Raw genomic sequence first — 17,729 nt, 5'->3', positions numbered from 1 at the left:
AACAAATCTAAGTTTTATTTCATGGTTTTGAAGTCGCAGTTGTTTTGCAGGCCTTGCATCACCCATTCACTGCTCCCAACCCTGAAGATATGGGAGATCTTTCCTCTGCTCGTGCTCTAGCTTATGACTTGGTTTACAACGGAATTGAGGTATTTTATGTTTTATTTCTGGTATCTGGAATTCTAAAACTTCTTCTAATATCCACTTATAAGGAGAGTGTGCATCTATTCTGTGGCGCTAGCAGATTGGTGGAGGAAGTTTGAGAATTTATAAGCGTGAGGTCCAAGAAAAGGTTTTGGAACTTGTGGGCATATCTCCTGTTGAGGTGAGAAGCTCCTTAACCTATTGCATACTGTTTAGGCTTGCTTTGTGATGCTGTTATGGCTATTCTTTTGGGTGTTGCATGCTTAATTTTTAACTTGGAGAGTATCATGTTGGTGTCTAGTTATTGTGGTTTATATTTACCTTGTTTTTAGGTTGTGAAGTTAACTGATCTTCCTCTTATGAATAATGTTGTCTGGATTTTCATGGCTTTTATGGATCAAGAATATTCTTGGCATTGGAAATAATGGGATGATATGGATGGGTTCTGATTATGTTTGCTTGCTTTGGAATGTTGTTATGGCTACTGTCTGGGTGTTGCATGCTTCCTTAAATTTTAACTAGTCTCTATATCACATCCTTTGTAACAGAACGTTTAACATCTTTTTTTGGGTGTTGACTCTTCTGAAGTAAATCAATCCCTTTTTTTGGGTTTAATAGTGTAATAGGGTAAATTAACTTTCTGTTCTGAATAATCGTTCAGATCATATGTTTGGAGACAGGATGACCTCCCTTTGGAAACAGGCTGATGGTTATTGACACTTACCCGAGAAGCCTTGGATTTGGACTTGTATTAAATTTGGATAAGATGCAATATAAAATTGTATTGAAATTTGTCCAAACATCCTAGTCTAAATCCAAACTTTAAAATCCATGCTCCCAAAAGCAGTGTTAGGAATGATTATGCCCAAACCTATTTGGAAACATTGCAAAAAGAGATGAATTTATTTTATTAATCCTATTTAATGGATTCCAATCCACATTATTTCTATTCTTATAGTTGACCATAATTAGAATGAATTTTAAATTTTAGTCATAGACTCATAAATTGCTTCATCCTACAATTTGTTTACCTCTCCACATCTAATCAGGTTGCATAAATGGTGCATTGGGAAGGCTAGATATATGTTGTTGGCCTACAACCTAGAAGCGTACGCTTTTAGATCAGGTGGTCGCTTAACCCTATGAATTAATACTTTTTGACAGTTTTTCTTATGAGTTATTAGAATAGGATGTAACACTGAGTGCCCAAGGTTCCCATGCTGGAGTTTGGGAAGGGCAAGATACACTTAGTTTTACCTCCATGCTTGGAGAGAATATTTCCTTATTTTAATCACGTTTAGGTGGAACACCCTTAGCATTGAATCAAGGCTTAACCTCAAATATTAGTTATTAGAAAGACTGCAAGGTTTAATCTCGGTTCTTGGTTTGCACCCCCAAATGCCTATAAGAAAGACAGTTATGGCATTCCTTTTAGCGGGATCTCAAATCTTAGCCAACAATTGCCTAGTTCTCTAACCAAGTGCTACTACCACAATTACGAGGTCATTCGTACAACTATAAGAATAGTAACTCAAATGGATTTATTATTTTGATTATGTTCATAAATTAATTTGCTACATGTGTTTAATGGGGTTTGGGTAATTTCTTTTGATAATGGGTGGAACATGCTCTAGGAATTAATTTAGTTTGTTATGATTACATCATTGCTGTTTGTGCTGCTATCGATTGCAGTGGATTGGTGATCTTCCTCATTGAGATTGTGGATTACCATGGGTTTAATCCTCTAGTTAAGATGATTATTCCTAATGCAATCCACCAGCACTAATCCATACTTTTGTGTTAGAATTTATTTTTTGAGGAAAGTTCTTATTTTGCATGACGTAGTGTATGATGGAAATATTTTTTGGTTGATGCATGTGATTCCATGGATGATTTTGGCTCTTTCTTAACATAGGCTTTTGAACTATGAATTGGAAAAGGGATATTAGAAACCTAGGCTTTTGTTGAGTTTTTTTAGGACTAATGTTTTTGTTAAAACTTGATATACATTGTTGGCCCACAACCTAACAGCTTAAGCTTTTAGATAAAGTGGTAATCTATCATGGTATCAGAGCTGGTTGCCAGGAGGTCTTGAGTTCTAGTCTTGTTGCCCGCGTTTACTGTGTGGTAGTTAAAAAAATTATTGTGTTCCTTATCATGGGTGCTATTTGTCGTGTGTTTATCTCTCCACGTGCTATCAGGCTGCATGTGTAGGGGTGTGTTAAATCTTGATATACATTGTTGTCCTACAACCTAACAATTTAAGCTTTTAGGTAAAGTGGTAATCTAACAGTTCTAGTTTTATTTTGTTTAATTATGTATGAGTTGAATCCCCATAGTTTGCTTGACTTAAACCTTGCGCATAGGCTTAGGTTGTCGAATCATGGTTCAATATTAGGAGGTATGCTAGATTTTTGTTATTTATTTTTTCTTCTCAACTTAAGCTTTTCGTTGGATTTAGTTATCAAATTATGGTCCAAAATTAGTTGGTAAGGGCCATGGAAAAATGAATGTGTAGCTCTAGAACTCTCTCTCTCTCTCTCTCTCTCTCTCTCTCCAAATCATGGTGATGTTTTCCAATCATTATCAGGGAGGGTCTTCTTTGAAAATCAGTCCAAATTGGAGGCAAGTCCTTCAATCTTAGATTGGAGATGGTCGTCACAAAAATTATATTTTTGTGTTAAAGTTAAATCCTTTAGTAAATTAGTGCATTGGTGTTTCAATAGTGGTGGTGATGTAGGACGGGATGGGGTGACCTAGTCCTACCAATTTCAACCCTCACAAGCAAGCATACACACTCAAGACGCTTGAAATTAAGTATTCCATTAATCACATTAAATCAGAGGACATTTCACATGTTCTAGGATTTTTAAAAGGTGTCCCAATTGATTCTTTCAAAAAGATATTAAGTTAAATGCGGAAAGATGCAATTTCAATGTTCCAGGAATTAAATTCTAAGCTTAGCACAGCAATATTCCCCAATTGATTTCAAGCTAGCAAGCTGAAATATTGAAGTCTATGGATGCAAAGGCTTAATAAATATAAAATTTCAGATTTCCAGCAAAGGCTTCAATATAAAATGAGGGTTCAAATAAGTGCTGAATTTACCAATAATACAATGGATGACTTGATGATATTTTACACAAGTTAGTTCACGCCTTAAGTTCTTCGTACAAGCTTTGAAATACCAACGAATGCAGCAATGCAATGGAGTGATGGTGGCCGTGTGGGGATATGAAGGTGCTGGCCATGTGGGTGTATTTGGGTGGAGGTCGTGAGAGTGGGATAGGGATGGAGTCGCTGGATAGAATAGTGGTCTCTCACCACCTGATCTCTGAGGACGTAGCCTCTCACTACACAATCACAAGGATTGGACAAAGCTTAACAAGCTTCACAAAGGAAATACCCTTTAATTCAATATCAATACTTTCTCTCTCTCTCTCTCTCTACATAGTTCTTACAATGAAGGGGTATATATATTGCTAGCATGGGGGGACAAGGCATTAATAAGCTTAGCTAGTATGGGGGGACAAAGACATTAAACGACTAACAATTCCCATACAAGCATGGGAGACACAAATAATAAAGACACCAACTTGCTAGACACATTAATTACTCTTACCAATTACTAACAAAATAAATGCTCCAGCTTTCTAGACACAATAAATACTAAGCGCAACTTACTAACACTCCAATTCACTAGACATACTCACACAAATTCCTAACATACACATACAAGCAAGTTGTCTTGCATGTTTACAAATTAAATACAAACAAAAGTCAAGGGGAGGCCCAATTTGTGTGGGCCCAATGGAGCCGTGTGGGGCCCACATGGGTCTTGAACTCGGACTTCCTTCGGCATCTCTACTTGGGTCTTTCTTACATTGGAACATCTTCTAGATACTCCATAAGTTCCTGCGAAGCAACGAACGAAAGGGGCATCTGGAGGTCTTCCATGTGAACATGTCGGCGAAGGAAATGTGGACTTCCAGAGGTCATGCACGTGTCATAACATCTGCAAAAGAAATGTTGACTGGAGGCCATCCACATGTCATAATGTCTGAAAATGACATGGGCAACGAATGCTGATCCCCATCAGGTGGCTTGTTGGATCTCAAAGTTTCTCTTCCCCAGCTTTGTTTAATTCGTTTGTTGGTCCATGTTGACATCTAGTTTTGAGGACTCGTTTGGGTTGCCAACATTTTGGTGACCGTTTACAAACCAAACAATATTGAAAACCAAAACATTGGTTCTCTAACTTGTCCTTTTTATTTAAGAAAACAGAGTTGCTACTTTATTTTAATTTTTGAAATGGCAAAGTAAAAGAAGGCCTTTTGAAAAGAGATTAGGTTTGGGAGTACATTTGTCAATAGGGAAGGTAATGCTTTGAATTCTTTTATTTGGGATTCAAAACATTAGCACCCTAAAGCACCCATTCTGTTGAATGGTTACCGTGCTTACCTTTGTGTTTGTATATCTCCCATTTTTTAAAATAAATTTTTGAAAGAAAACAATTAAATTTTGGAAAAATGTCCAAAAATCATTTTTGAAAACTAGGTGGTTTGTAGGGCTGGATCATTAGGGATTCAAATCTGGTTTATACGCAATTGAACAAAATAAAGAAGATAAGGAGGCATAAGAAGAAAACCTCAGAATTTTTAGGGTTTAAATCAATCAGTTTGCAGCAAGATAATGATAACACTTCATTCAATACTGCAGATAAAATCAATATAAAGCGTATATTTAACTCACCAAATAGCTTAGACTCAAAATGAGTCAAAATAAATACACCAAATACCCCTCAACTAAGGCCCACAGAAAAATAAAAATACCCCACACAAAATTGTGGTTACTATATCTACTATGCTTCTGAACAGCTTTCTTGTTATTCTGAGCAGTGTCTCTACAGTACCGTGAACTTTGCTCAACCTGAAAATTCAATTTAACTCCTAGGTTAATCCTCCACCATCATCTGACCAGTTCAAATATTTAAGCTGGTGAATTTGCCATTTTTGCTTCTTTTCCTGTGATTGCATCAGTTATAAAACAACAATACTGAACATCTGATGTTGTCATGGGAAATAGTTAAACCTGACTTTGAAAGACAGTATAGGGGTCTTGAATCTTCCATTCCATCCCTGTTATGAGTTTGTCTTGACATCATCATACTTTTGACCAGTCTAAAGTGGAAGATAGATAATCTATTTTGTTGAACAGGAATGCACGTGGTATGCAACTTTGGCATGTGATTGGAACCCATTTACTTGTTAAATGTAGGATTGCTATCTTTGTATCTGATAATTTATATGCAAATTTCATTATTTATGTTTCAGTTCATTGTATCAATCCTTCCTTTCAGTAAAAAGGAAAAGGATTGTGCCATGTTTCAGATTGTGTTTCAATTTTGCAGTGTAGTGGTACTGCTACCATTATTTTATCTTCTGTAGCCTAGCCATATACTACTGCTTATTTATAATTATTTATTTTATGAGGCAACACACAAGGAATGGTATACTAGAGGATTACTTTTTTCAATTTAAATCCTGAATTACAGTGCCTTTATTTTTCCAGAAGTTAATTTTTTCTTTGTGCAAAAATTTCTGAGTTGAAGATTGAGATTCTGGTTTTTCTGTGTTTTGTCAACAGGCTGAGGCAAAGTTTGGATATCTTCTGGATGCCTTGGATATGGGTGCTCCTCCGCACGGTATGAAATACCACCTTTGTTCATTCTGATGCCCGACTAATCACAGTTATTCACACCTATGGGTATCTCATTCACATCTATGTGAAATATCCATCTCATTCAAGTTAGAAGTGATCATGATTATGATAAAGCCACCAGAATAAAGAGACTATGAAGTCATTTGATGCTTTAAAAAAAGACAAAAAAAAAAAAGGATAAAGTTATTAAATTGCTATAAAGGCATGATCATGGCTATTATTTTGAATTAAATCCATCATTTTTCTGTGTAGGAGAAAAAGTGATTAGTTGTTCTTGTGTTGTCTATTATTAGCTTAGCAAAGACATTTTGGCATGCAGCTATGATATATCATTATATCTATGCCAAGGACTAAATTTTGAGTTCAATGGAAATTTCAAGGGTCCTAATATATGGAAGTTTTTTATTTTGATGGAAATTTCCATTTCAATTTAAAGAAACACAGGAAACTTATAATAAATTAGGAAAAATATGAGTGAAAGTTTTGGAAATATTAAAATGGGTGTTTCTGAAAAATTTAGAAATAAAATAAAATATTCGAAAATTTGATGATTTCTTTTCATTTTTTGATTTCAATTTCCTGGAATTTCAGATGATATATCTGAATTTATTTTTGTAGAAATTTCTCAAAAAGGAAATTGAATGTGGATTTTCTTTTGAATGCTCTTGAAATCCAAAATTCCGACTGGAAGTTTGGCGAAATTGCAAAATTTAAGAACCTGATCTGTGCCTTTGTGTAAGTGGTGAAGTTTACTGCCGCAATTGTGTTTGGTGTAAGTATCCATTTCATTTAGTTTTAACATACATTGGTTCCTTCATTCTCATAAGTAAATTCTCAAAGGCTACAAGGATAAGAGGAATGAAGTCATTATCTTAGAAGTACTATTGATGACATGCAGCACTGAGCAGACATGATTCAATAATGGGGATACAGTTTCAAAATAATTACGATTCCACACTGTTGGATTTATTTTTTGCAAATAAAATCTGAAATTCAGATTCTAGTAGTTTCTGTTTCCTGTTTTCTAGCCTAGAGATCTGCTGATTTGATTTGCTGATTTTGTGGCCTTCCTAATTTGGTGGCCTTCCTTTAATATTTATCTTGTAATTGTGTCTCTTGAAATTTAATAAGAATGGTTATTCTTTTCAAAAAACCTTCATGTTATTAGAGCCTTGTGCTCTTTTTCTATTTTGTTCTTTCTTTTGATGTCGTATAAGTCGGTGATGACCGGCGCCCAAAGAAATCCTACCGGCTCTTCCGGTACTTCCTTAACCATCCAGCCCAATCCCACTATTCCTCCCAAGCCTGTATCTGCCGATTACTATTCTCAGAATTCAGCCCTTTATTTCACGTTTACAAAACTCAATGGGCACAACTATCTCGAGTGGGTTTAGTATGTAAAATTGGCGATCGATGGCAGAGGCAAAATGGGGCATTTGACTGGCGAAATATCGAAACCTGCTGCTGGTGACCCTAATATAAAAAAATGGCAGTTCGAAAATTCTCTTATTATTGCTTGGCTCATCAATACCATGGAACCTGCCATTGGAAAACCTCACCTATTTCTTCCCACCGTTAAAGACGTTTGGGAGGCCGTTTGAGATCTTTATTTGGACCTGGAGAATTCTTCTCAAATATTTGAGTTGAAAACTTGACTCTCGAGATCCAAGCAGAATGATCGCAATGTTACTACTTATTACGACAAATTGGTAGCGTTATAGCTGGAACTTAATCAGTGTAATGATGATGTTTGGGAGAATTCGAACGACCACGCTCGCCACAAGAAGAGAGAGGAAAATGACAGGGTTTACATGTTTTTAGCCGGCCTTAATCGGAGTTTGGATGAGGTTCGATGCCGCATTCTCGGCAAGAAGCCATTGCCCTCTATTCGAGATTTTTTTTTTTGAAGTTAGATGTGAGGAGTCAAGGAGAAAAATCATATTGCGCAACACCGAACCTGGTTTCAACCTGGAACCTGAGAGCTCTGCTCTTGTATCAAGAGGTGTTGATTCTGACGACAACGGGCGTAAGAAACTGTGGTGCGAGCATTGAAAAAAACCATGGCATACGAAGGAGATGTATTGGAAGCTTCATGGAAAACTAGCAAATTGGAAGCCAAAATCCAACGTGACAATCACACCTACCAAGCCACTGGTGAAGAGGCTTGGGAACCTTCTACCAACTCGGATGCGGTCGCTTTTATCAAGGAGCAATTAGATCACCTGTACAAATTGTTTCAATCTCCAAAACTATCCTTAACTCTGTCTTGTTCTTTGGTACAGAAGGGTAACTCTCTAGCTATTGCATTTTTAGATGTTATTCCTAACTCTGTTCATTCTTGTAAAATTGATTCTGGCGCAACTAATCATATGATTGGTTGCTCCAAATTGTTCTCTTCCTATAGTCTGTGTGCAGGCAATAAAAAGGTCAAAATTGTAGATGGTTCACTCTCAGTAATTGTCGGGATAGGAACTATCAAACTCACTTCATTGTTAACTCTCCATGATATGCTCCATGTTCCCAATTTGTCTTACAATTTGTTGTCCATCTGATCATCAATGTCAAGCTAATTTCTACTCTTCTTATTATGAGTTTCAGCAATTGACCACGGGGAGGATGATTGGCAGTGCTAAGGAAAAAGATGGACTCTATTATTGATGATGGACCTAACTCGAGTAGACAATGTCAAAGTACTTGTTTAAATTCTATTTTTGTTTTCAAAGATACTGTTATCATGTTATGCCATTATGGGTTAGGCCATCCTAGTTTTCAATATTTAAAATACTTGTTTCCCAATTTTTTTCGGAATAAAAGTCCATCTTCTTTTCAATGTGTAGTTTGTCAGTTTGCTAAACATCATCGTGCATCCTTTTCCACCCAACCCTACAAACCAACCACACCATTTACTATGATTTATAGTGATATTTGGGGGCTTGTGTAGAACATCTATGTAATCTGGAAAAAAATGGTTTGTGACCTTTATTGATGATCACACGAGATTAAGTTGGGTTTATTTGATGAAGGAAAAATATGAAGTGGAAACAATTTTCAAAAATTTTTACACCACGGTACAAACACAATTTCAAAAAAATATTCAAATATTGCGGAGTGATAATGGTCGAGAATATTTCAAAAACATTTTGGGCCAATTTTTTCTTGAAAAAGGATTTGTTCATCAAAGCTCTTGTGTCGACACTCCGCAACAAAATGGTTTGGCTGAAAGAAAAAACAAACACTTGTTGGAAGTAGTTCGGGCATTGTTTTTTACCAATTAGGTACCTAAATATCTTTGGTGTGAAGCCGTCCTTACTGCTACATATCTCATAAATAGAACGCCTAATAACGTTTTAAGCTTTGAAACATCTTTTGATGTTTTCCATAAGTTTTAGCTTATTCTTTACCACTAAAGATACTTGGTTGTACCACTTTTGTTCATATTCATAGTCATAATCGAGGAAAACTTGAACCCTGAGCCACAAAATGTGTGTTTATTGGTTATGCTCCCACTCAAATGGGGTATAAATGTTTTGAACCCATTTCCAAAAAAATGTTTTACCATGGATGTTACATTCTTTGAATTACTTCCCTATTTTATGCCTCATCTTCAGGATGGGGGAACCAAAACAAAGATTTGGCTGTGTTTCATGATTTTTTTCAAACCGAAGACTCGCAAAATGATCCTTCTCCAACTTCGATTATTCAACCTAAAAACCCAAGCTTAATTACACTAGGAGAAAGTATTATACCAGGAGAAAGTGAGTTGAGTTTTTTAGATATTGAAAAGGTAGGTCTTCCTACAGTGCCATCTCATGATGTTCATGATCCTATAATGACTAACAAAGGAGAAACAAAAAAAAACACCCCAGCATTGGTACCATTTGACATTGTCTACTCGCGACAGAGGACAACTCGAAAGAAAGGATCTTCCAATCCTTTACACTGTCTAGAATTCGTAAACCCTCTTGGTAAAGTCCTCACTGAGCCTTTACCTCATGCTCAGTCCATTTCATCTTCGAGTTTTGAGTCCTCTAGTTTTGAACTTGAGTCTGGTTCCAATACTAGTTCAATGATTCTGAACTTCCCATTGCTGTCTGGAAGAGTGTGAGGTCTTGCACCCAACAACCATTGTCCAATTATGTGTCATATGAAAATCTCTCACCTGTTTTTCATGCTTTTACCTCAAAATTGTCTTGTATGGAGATTCCTAATACTTTGCAGGATGCTCTAAAAGTTCTTGAGTGGAAGGAGGCCATCTTCAAGGAGATGAAAGCTCTAGAAAAAATTGGCACGTGGGAGTTAGTTGATCTACCAAGAGGAAAGACAACTGTAGGGTGCAAATGGGTGTTTACAGTCAAGTATAAATCTAATGGTTCTTTTGAACGGTGTAAAGCTTGATTGGTTGCCAAGGGATTCACTCACACCTATGGCATTGATTACTTGGAGACATTCGCCCTAGTCGCAAAGCTAAACTTTGTAAGAGTTCTTTTGTCACTTGCAGCTAATCGTGACTGGCTTCTGCAACAATGGACGTAAAAAGTGCATTTCCTTGGAGGGAGAAGTGTACATGGATGCACTTCCAGGATTTGGTGAAAAGTTTGGCACAAAGGTGTGTAAACTGAAGAAGCCCTTGTATGGGTTAAAACAGTCATCAAGATCCTGGTTTGAGAAATTCACTCAATTTGTTAAAAGTTAGGGGTATACTCAAGGGCAAGGTGATCATACGATGTTTATAAGACATTCACAGGATGGGAAGATAGCGATACTGATTGTGTATGTAGACGATATAATTCTCACTGGCGATGACATACTTGAGATGAACCGATTGAAGACTTCCCTCTCATCAACATTTGAGGTCAAGGACTTAGGATCTCTAAGGTATTTCCTTGGAATGGAGGTTGCTCGGTCGAAGAAAGGGATTGTTGTCTCCCAACGAAAGTATGTCCTTGACCTCCTTAAGGAGACTGAGATAAGCGGTTGTAGGCCAGCAGACACTCCAACAGATCCCAATCAGAAACTTGGAGATGACAAGGAAGGTGATCCAGTGAATACAACTCAGTATGGAAAGTTGGGGGGAAAGTTAATTTACTTATCACATACACAGCTCGATATTGCTTTTTCTTTGAGTTTGGTAAGCCAATTTATGCATTCACCCTATGAGAAACATCTTGAAGTAGTTTATCGGATTCTCAGATACTTGAAAAGTACACCAGGCAAGGGTTTACTCTTCTAGAAGACCACACAGCAGAACATAGAGGCATACATTGATGCAGATTGGGTAGGCTCAGTTATTGACAGGAGATCCACGTCAGGATATTGTAGTTATGTCAAGGGAAATATTGTCACATGGCGAAGCAAGAAACATAATGTGGTTGCAAGAAGTAGTGCCGAGGCAGAATATAGGGCTATGGCTAACGGAGTTTGTGAGATGCTATGGCTGAAAAAAAATTCTTGAAGAGCTGCGAATGCCGGTGAACATGCCAATGAAGTTGTATTGTGACAACAAAGCTGCCATAAGTATTGCTCAAAATCTAGTACAACATGATCACACGAAGCATGTAGAGATTGACAGACACTTCATAAAAGAGAAGATTGATAGTGGAGCTGTTTGCATGCCTTTTGTTCCTATTAAACAAATAGCTAATATCTTCACCAAAGGACATTTCAGACCTAGTTTTGAGCTCTTTGTAAGCAAGTTGGGCATGATAGATATCTATGCTCCAACTTGAGAGGGGGTGTCGGATTTCAAGGGAATAAATTAGGAAATTCTATTTTTTGCAAATAAAATTTGAAATTACTATTTCAGATTCTAGTAATTTCTGTTTCCTGTTTTATAGCCTAGAGATCTACTAATTTGATTTGCTGATTTTGTGGTGATTTAATTTGCTGATTTTGTGGCTTTCCTAATTTGGTGGCCTTCCTCTAATATTTATCTTGTAATCGTGCCTCTTGGAATTTATTTAGAATGGTTATTCTTCTTCTCAAAAAACCTTCACACACTACAGAGACACATCAATTAATTAGTTTGAAAATATATATTTAAGAACATTTTTCTAGATTTATTTCGTTTTGCATGTAATAAGTGTACTTGTGTGCGTGGGTGTGCAAAAATTTGACAACTACTGCACACGGCTCAGCCGACATCAGGGGTCTGGGAAGGGCAACATTTGTATGTGTATATAATCTATATGCATGACACTCCTATCCATTCAACAAGTTAATTTTCATTACGCACTTTAATAATCTAAATAATATTATAGATTCATATTTTGATAAAAAAATTTCAATCATTCTAGAAGAAGATGATGATTCCTGTTTATATTGCTGGTTTTCTTCTATTTGTGAGTGTGCATGCACACACACACACATTAGGTTAGATGTGCTGTGCTTGGTCCAATGAATTTTGTCTTCTGTCAAACTCTATATTTTGGGGCCAAACCAAAATGATCAAGACAAGGGGTTAGGTTTATCTGTTGAATAAACACCCCTCCCTACCCCCAGCCCTCCTCCTTCCAAATGAGGAAATGCATTGTGTTGCTAAAATATGCAACCTACTTTGGTGTGTCAACAAGGTGTCTGATTTTTTTTAATGAATTTCATAAAATAAAAATTATTTTTTATTTCTTGACATGTGCTGGATATATGACCCAGTGTGCTGGTGTAGTGTGGTGTCTTGGGCGTATTGGATACGAACACCAGATGGGTTTTGAAGTTTCTGTGCTTCTTAGATCATATAGCATTGCGTATTGCCAAAAGAGAAGTAGTTAATTTGATTTGCAGGCATTAACTGGGCTAACGGGCTATGATTTTGAATTCAAACCCATGCTTGTTTGTGGAGAGGACAAGTTGATTGATCCTTGTGTAATCTATTAGGAAAAATGTTAGCAATGTATTGGTTATATTCAGGCCTTGGTTAAATGGTGAAGGATTAGGTTTGTTTGTCATGTTCCTTGTGCATGGGGAAATGGTATATTGATTCATGCATTAATGTTTAAGCTAAGAAATAATACTATTTTAGTAAGAGGTTTGTAAGTCATTACAATTCACTCTTAATTGATAAAGTATTGCATCACTTGTAAAATGGCCTTGAAACAGTTTTCTCATGGACCGATTTATGTTGAAAACTTCCTGTCATATGGTACCATCATCTCACTCATCGTATGAAAAAGAAGGGAATCCCCTCGGGAAAGCTGTGGAAACCCAAAGTCAGGAGAGTTCTGTTTTGTTTTGTTTTTTTTGTTTGCTTGTGAAGCCTTTTGGAATACAATTCTAGTAGGTATCTAAGAGGTGTGGTGCCTCTTCTGTGCAAAGAGGAGGGAGAGATCCTAAGCCACATTCTATTATATTGTAAATTAACTGAGGAAATCTTGGGGTGGGTCCATTTGGCAACTGCTTAAAGTTAATCTGAGTATGCATGAGTTCCTTTACCTGGATACTGTGAGGGGGGGTGGGGATAGAAACAATCAGAGTTTCTAGAGATTGGGGAATTGCACCCTTACAACTGTTGAAGGTTTTAAATGGTTTTAACTAAAATTTTGAGCTTGCAAAGATGCAGAAAATTTTGATGGAAAATTTTATGTTGATTTCAATTTAAAAAAATGTTTGAAATTAGCAATGTAACATATAATCTTTTAATGGAACTTTAGAAACCGTTTATGAGGTAGCTTATCTGGAAACACCTCTTTGTACTCATCTAACGCCGCTTGGATGGTCGTAGGCACCAGCTCTTGGCCTACTTGTTCATCTACCACCACCATGGCTAGATGTGTTTGCTCACCCTTTCTCAATTCCTCATTGAGTTGTATGGCTGAAAGTGACTTCCTGTTGTCTCCTTTCGTTGCAACGACTTGCACCATGCACGAGTGATCTCCCATTAGACACAGGGAACCGGCCGAAGGTATCAGCACTGCCCTCGTCCCCCTTAGGAATTCAATTCCTAGAATGACTGGAAAGTCATCCAATGACACCGCTGTGAAATTCACATGACCTTCCCATTGTCCACGCTTCACAGTCACTTGCTTGACTACTCCCAGAGTAGGCTGGGCTACAGAATCAACTGCTTTCATGTGTCCTGTATCCTTCTCTAAGGATAAGTTGAGTCTCCATGCTTCCAATTACGAAACAAAATTATGAGTAGCCCCCGTATCCACCATAGCGCGGGTACTCTTCCCATTTATCCTCAAGGCTACAAACATTAACCCTTTTGCTCGTGTAACTTTCGGTGCTTTCGCCTGCTTTTCCAATACGTTCACCTGCCGCATTGCACCTACCCTCGGGGCATCATCCTCTTCCTCATCGCTTTCCACCACTTGTCCCGAAGTGGAAGCTTGTAAGGCATTGAGTAATCCTTTGTGTTGACACTTGCTCACTCTATGAGGTCCTCCACACAAGTAGCATGAAATTTTAGTCTTCACGAAATTTTACTCTTCCCCTTTCCATTGGGTGTGTTGATTGCTTTAGATGACGAAGCTTCCTTTGAGGTTGATACTTTATATTAGGCTCCCCCACTCTTGGGTTTGCCTTTCTTGAAAGACTTTCTACTGTTTCCCTCTCCGCCAAACTGTTTGGACGAAACGGTATCATCACCAGTGTAGTCAGTCAAGCGTTATGTAGTAGCTTGTGCAGTTGACAAGTCTCGAACCCTTTGCCTATGAAGTTCAGTTTTTGCCCATGATTTCATCCTCTCTAGAAAATGGAACAACTTGTCCTTCTCTGACATGTCTTGGATATCCAACATTAAAGTAGAAAATTGTTTCACATATTCCCTGATTGACCCACTCTGCTTGAGGTCTCTCAGCTTTTTCCTTGCATTGTACTCAACATTCTCAGGAAAGAATTGGGTCTTGAGCTCTCTCTTCAAGTCTGCCCAACTATCGATTACACAACTTCCATTTTCAATTCTTTGTACTTGGTACGACACCACAGTTTGGCGTCACCAAGTACATGGTCGCAGTGTTCACCTTTGCTTGTTCTGAGGCCACCCTCACTGTGCGAAAGTACTGCTCCACATCAAACAAGAAGTTCTCTAACTCCTTGACATCACAAGCACCCTCATATGTCCTGGGTTTTGGTACCTTGGTCTTGCTAACCATCAAATTCATCTTTGCATCCAGATCAACCATCCACGATTGCAAAGTTTCCATTGTATGGCGAAAGTCCTCTGGCATCTCACCTAACAAACTTGCTTGTTGCTTTTGTGATCCCATCACTTTATCAACAAGTTCCCTCATCTGGGCCACCTCCACGACCACAGTGTTAGCTGTTATCTTAGCTTGTGCTTCCAGCACGCTGATCCTCCCAACAATGTTTGGTGCCATGGTTACTTACCAAAGCTTGCCAAATCCCATAAGGAAGGTAACTGAATTCTTGTAACAACTGAGCCTTGACTCTGATACCAAGTGTCACGATCCAACGTGCCTATAATGTTATTTTTTTTAAAAAATTATTGTATTCACAATATGGGCGTTATTCAGTGTTGACCTCTTCACTTGCTATTAGGCTGCACGTGCTTGAGAGTGTTAAGGCTTGACATGCATTGTTGGCCCACAAGCTTTTAAGTAAAGTGATTGTTTAACAATATCTAAGTTCAATCTTTGCATGAAATTTCAAAGGCTTAAGTAAGCTATCACTCATTCTTGTTGCAATAATCTTTATTTAATATCTAAGTGTTGTAGCATGTATTAATCCAGTGACGATGTAGAAGTCTTGCTTTTCATTTTTATTTATTTATTTATTTTGGGGTTGGGGGGTGAATTTAGTAATGGTATATTTTTTTGAAGAGAAGAAAAACATCAGTTCCCCCTTCCCTTCTAAAAATTCCTTTGTAATATTTGCATCTAAAGAAATGTATAGAAGGAAAAATCCTTGAATGATGATGATGAAACCCAATATGGAGACTCGAGGAAGATGGATGAAGCCAGGATTTTATGTTGAGGGGGCCAAATGAGTACAAAGAGAAACTCCGGAAGAGAGTTTTTGCACGAGTGTCAAAAAAATCGTCTTGAGGTGGTCAAAAGAGAAATTGTCAGAGATTTTATTTATATGGTCAGTTGTTCAAAAAAGCAATCGCATATAATATTTGTCCCTAGAGGAAGTTATATGCTTCACAGTAGAGAGTGAGTTCTTTTGTTGTCGAAACCCCTCTGCTGCTCTCTTTCCATGTACCAAAATAAACTCCTCTGTAATTGGATTGTCAATCATTACACGTCTCTAGCACATGAACCCGAAACCAGCTTCACCGAGAAGCTTCTATTACTGAGTTGAACATGTGACTTCATGTGAAATTGTCATTTAGAGGCCATTTCCATTGTTTGTTGCCTTCGATTTCTCTATTCAAGAAAATATATTACCTTTTTGATAAAAGAAAAACCACTTCCACTCCATGTTGAAAGTGGTGCAGACGAGTAGGGTTTCGTGTGATCCTTGCCCTTCTAAAACACAATCTTCCACAGGCCTCCTTTTTCTGCTGAAAACTATACAAATATGGATGCTTTTGTCGGAAGGATGACATCAAACCAATTTTTTTTAATTTTTTTTACCCTTAATTGATTTAAAAATTGAGGCTTGAAAGGGTTTTAACTAAAGCCACCCTTCCACCTTTGAAGAGACATAACCTTTTCTAACCCAGCTTCCTCTGCGCCTTTTCTACATCAGCTACCCCAAGGTGCCTTCATCTTAAGGAAGATGAATTGTTTGGCAGGCGAGAATGGAGTATGTCATTTTAATTTTATAAATCAAACATACAATTTTTCATTCTATTCCACTTCCAATCCATTACATTCCTATGTATCAAACATTGGGTAAATGTCTTCCCAAAGGCTTGAATGGATTGTGATGTTTCTTTGGAGTTTGAGGGGCATACATGGGACTTATTACCAGTGTAACTTTGTTCTTAACCATGTGCAGATATAATTTGAATTAGACCGATTGACTCATGTTATTGGTGGCAAATAGTGTCTCATGTCCCAGCACCCAATAAATATTGTATTATTTTTCTATTTTGAATTTTAGAGTTTTATTTATAAACTAATGCTTTGTTCTGGGCGCAGGGGGAATTGCTTATGGGTTGGATAGACTGGTGATGATGTTGGCCGGTGCCAATTCCATCAGGGATGTCATTGCTTTCCCAAAAACTACTGCCGCCCAGTGTGCCCTTACAAAGGCACCGTCAGAGGTGGATCCCCAGCAGCTGAAAGATCTTTCTATTGGGACTCGGCAGTTATAACCTTAACACAATGTTTGGTATGTGGGAATGGAATGAACTGGGCATGGAATGGAATGAAAAAGCTTACCGTGAATTTATTCAATTATAAAGATCAATACCATTTCATTGCGTTCTTTAAATTTTACTGTGAATTTAAAAGCTTGTTTCTTTCATAGGAATGGAGTGAAATATAATGGAATGAAGTCAAATTTATGATTTGATGCTTACATGTTCTCCATTCAAAGTTTGGATTCATTACATTTGCGCCTCATTTCATAACACTACCCAATCCTAAGAAATGTTTTTGTTGTAATACCATTCCCCTCTGGGTATGTTAAGAGGTTGTGCCTGTTGCAAAGCATAGTTTTGGTCTCTTAGTAATGCCGTGTATTTTGGAACAGCAATTATGTGTACAAGACGCGACTTGCAATTTCTTTGGAATGGTCAATTATGAACATTGTAGTATTAAAAGCACGTTTACCTTCACATTCCATTCCTGTTCCTTTATTTATGCAGTTCTTTTTCACCAAGAAACTGAGACTATGGAGGTTTACCAGTTCTTGAAACCTGTTTATTTATTTATTGTTTGATAGACATTTGACCAAGTAATTAAAATGATTGGTGCGCATATATCATTGGATCGACTCTTTGTGGGATTAAATAC

At 37.4% G+C, this 17,729-nt stretch overlaps 1 protein-coding gene across 2 annotated transcripts in view; it reads left to right on the top strand.

Moving 5' to 3' along the window:
* The window catches only part of LOC131164712 (aspartate--tRNA ligase, chloroplastic/mitochondrial), a 68,160-nt gene extending 50,868 nt beyond the window's left edge, over positions 1–17,292 (top strand). For both annotated transcript variants that reach the window (XM_058122131.1, XM_058122130.1), the window contains 4 exons: positions 51–149; positions 245–325; positions 5,791–5,848; positions 16,911–17,292. In XM_058122131.1, the coding sequence (XP_057978114.1) occupies positions 51–149; positions 245–325; positions 5,791–5,848; positions 16,911–17,086 (414 nt within the window). In that variant the 3' untranslated portion in view covers positions 17,087–17,292. The remainder of the gene's footprint in view (positions 1–50; positions 150–244; positions 326–5,790; positions 5,849–16,910) is intronic.
* Positions 17,293–17,729: the final 437 nt, after the last annotated feature.

Source organism: Malania oleifera, chromosome 9 (assembly GCF_029873635.1).
Source record: "Malania oleifera isolate guangnan ecotype guangnan chromosome 9, ASM2987363v1, whole genome shotgun sequence".
Taxonomy (NCBI): domain Eukaryota; kingdom Viridiplantae; phylum Streptophyta; class Magnoliopsida; order Santalales; family Ximeniaceae; genus Malania; species Malania oleifera.
Note: the sequence above shows the minus strand (reverse complement) of the source record. Positions and strands in the feature narration are given on the sequence as shown.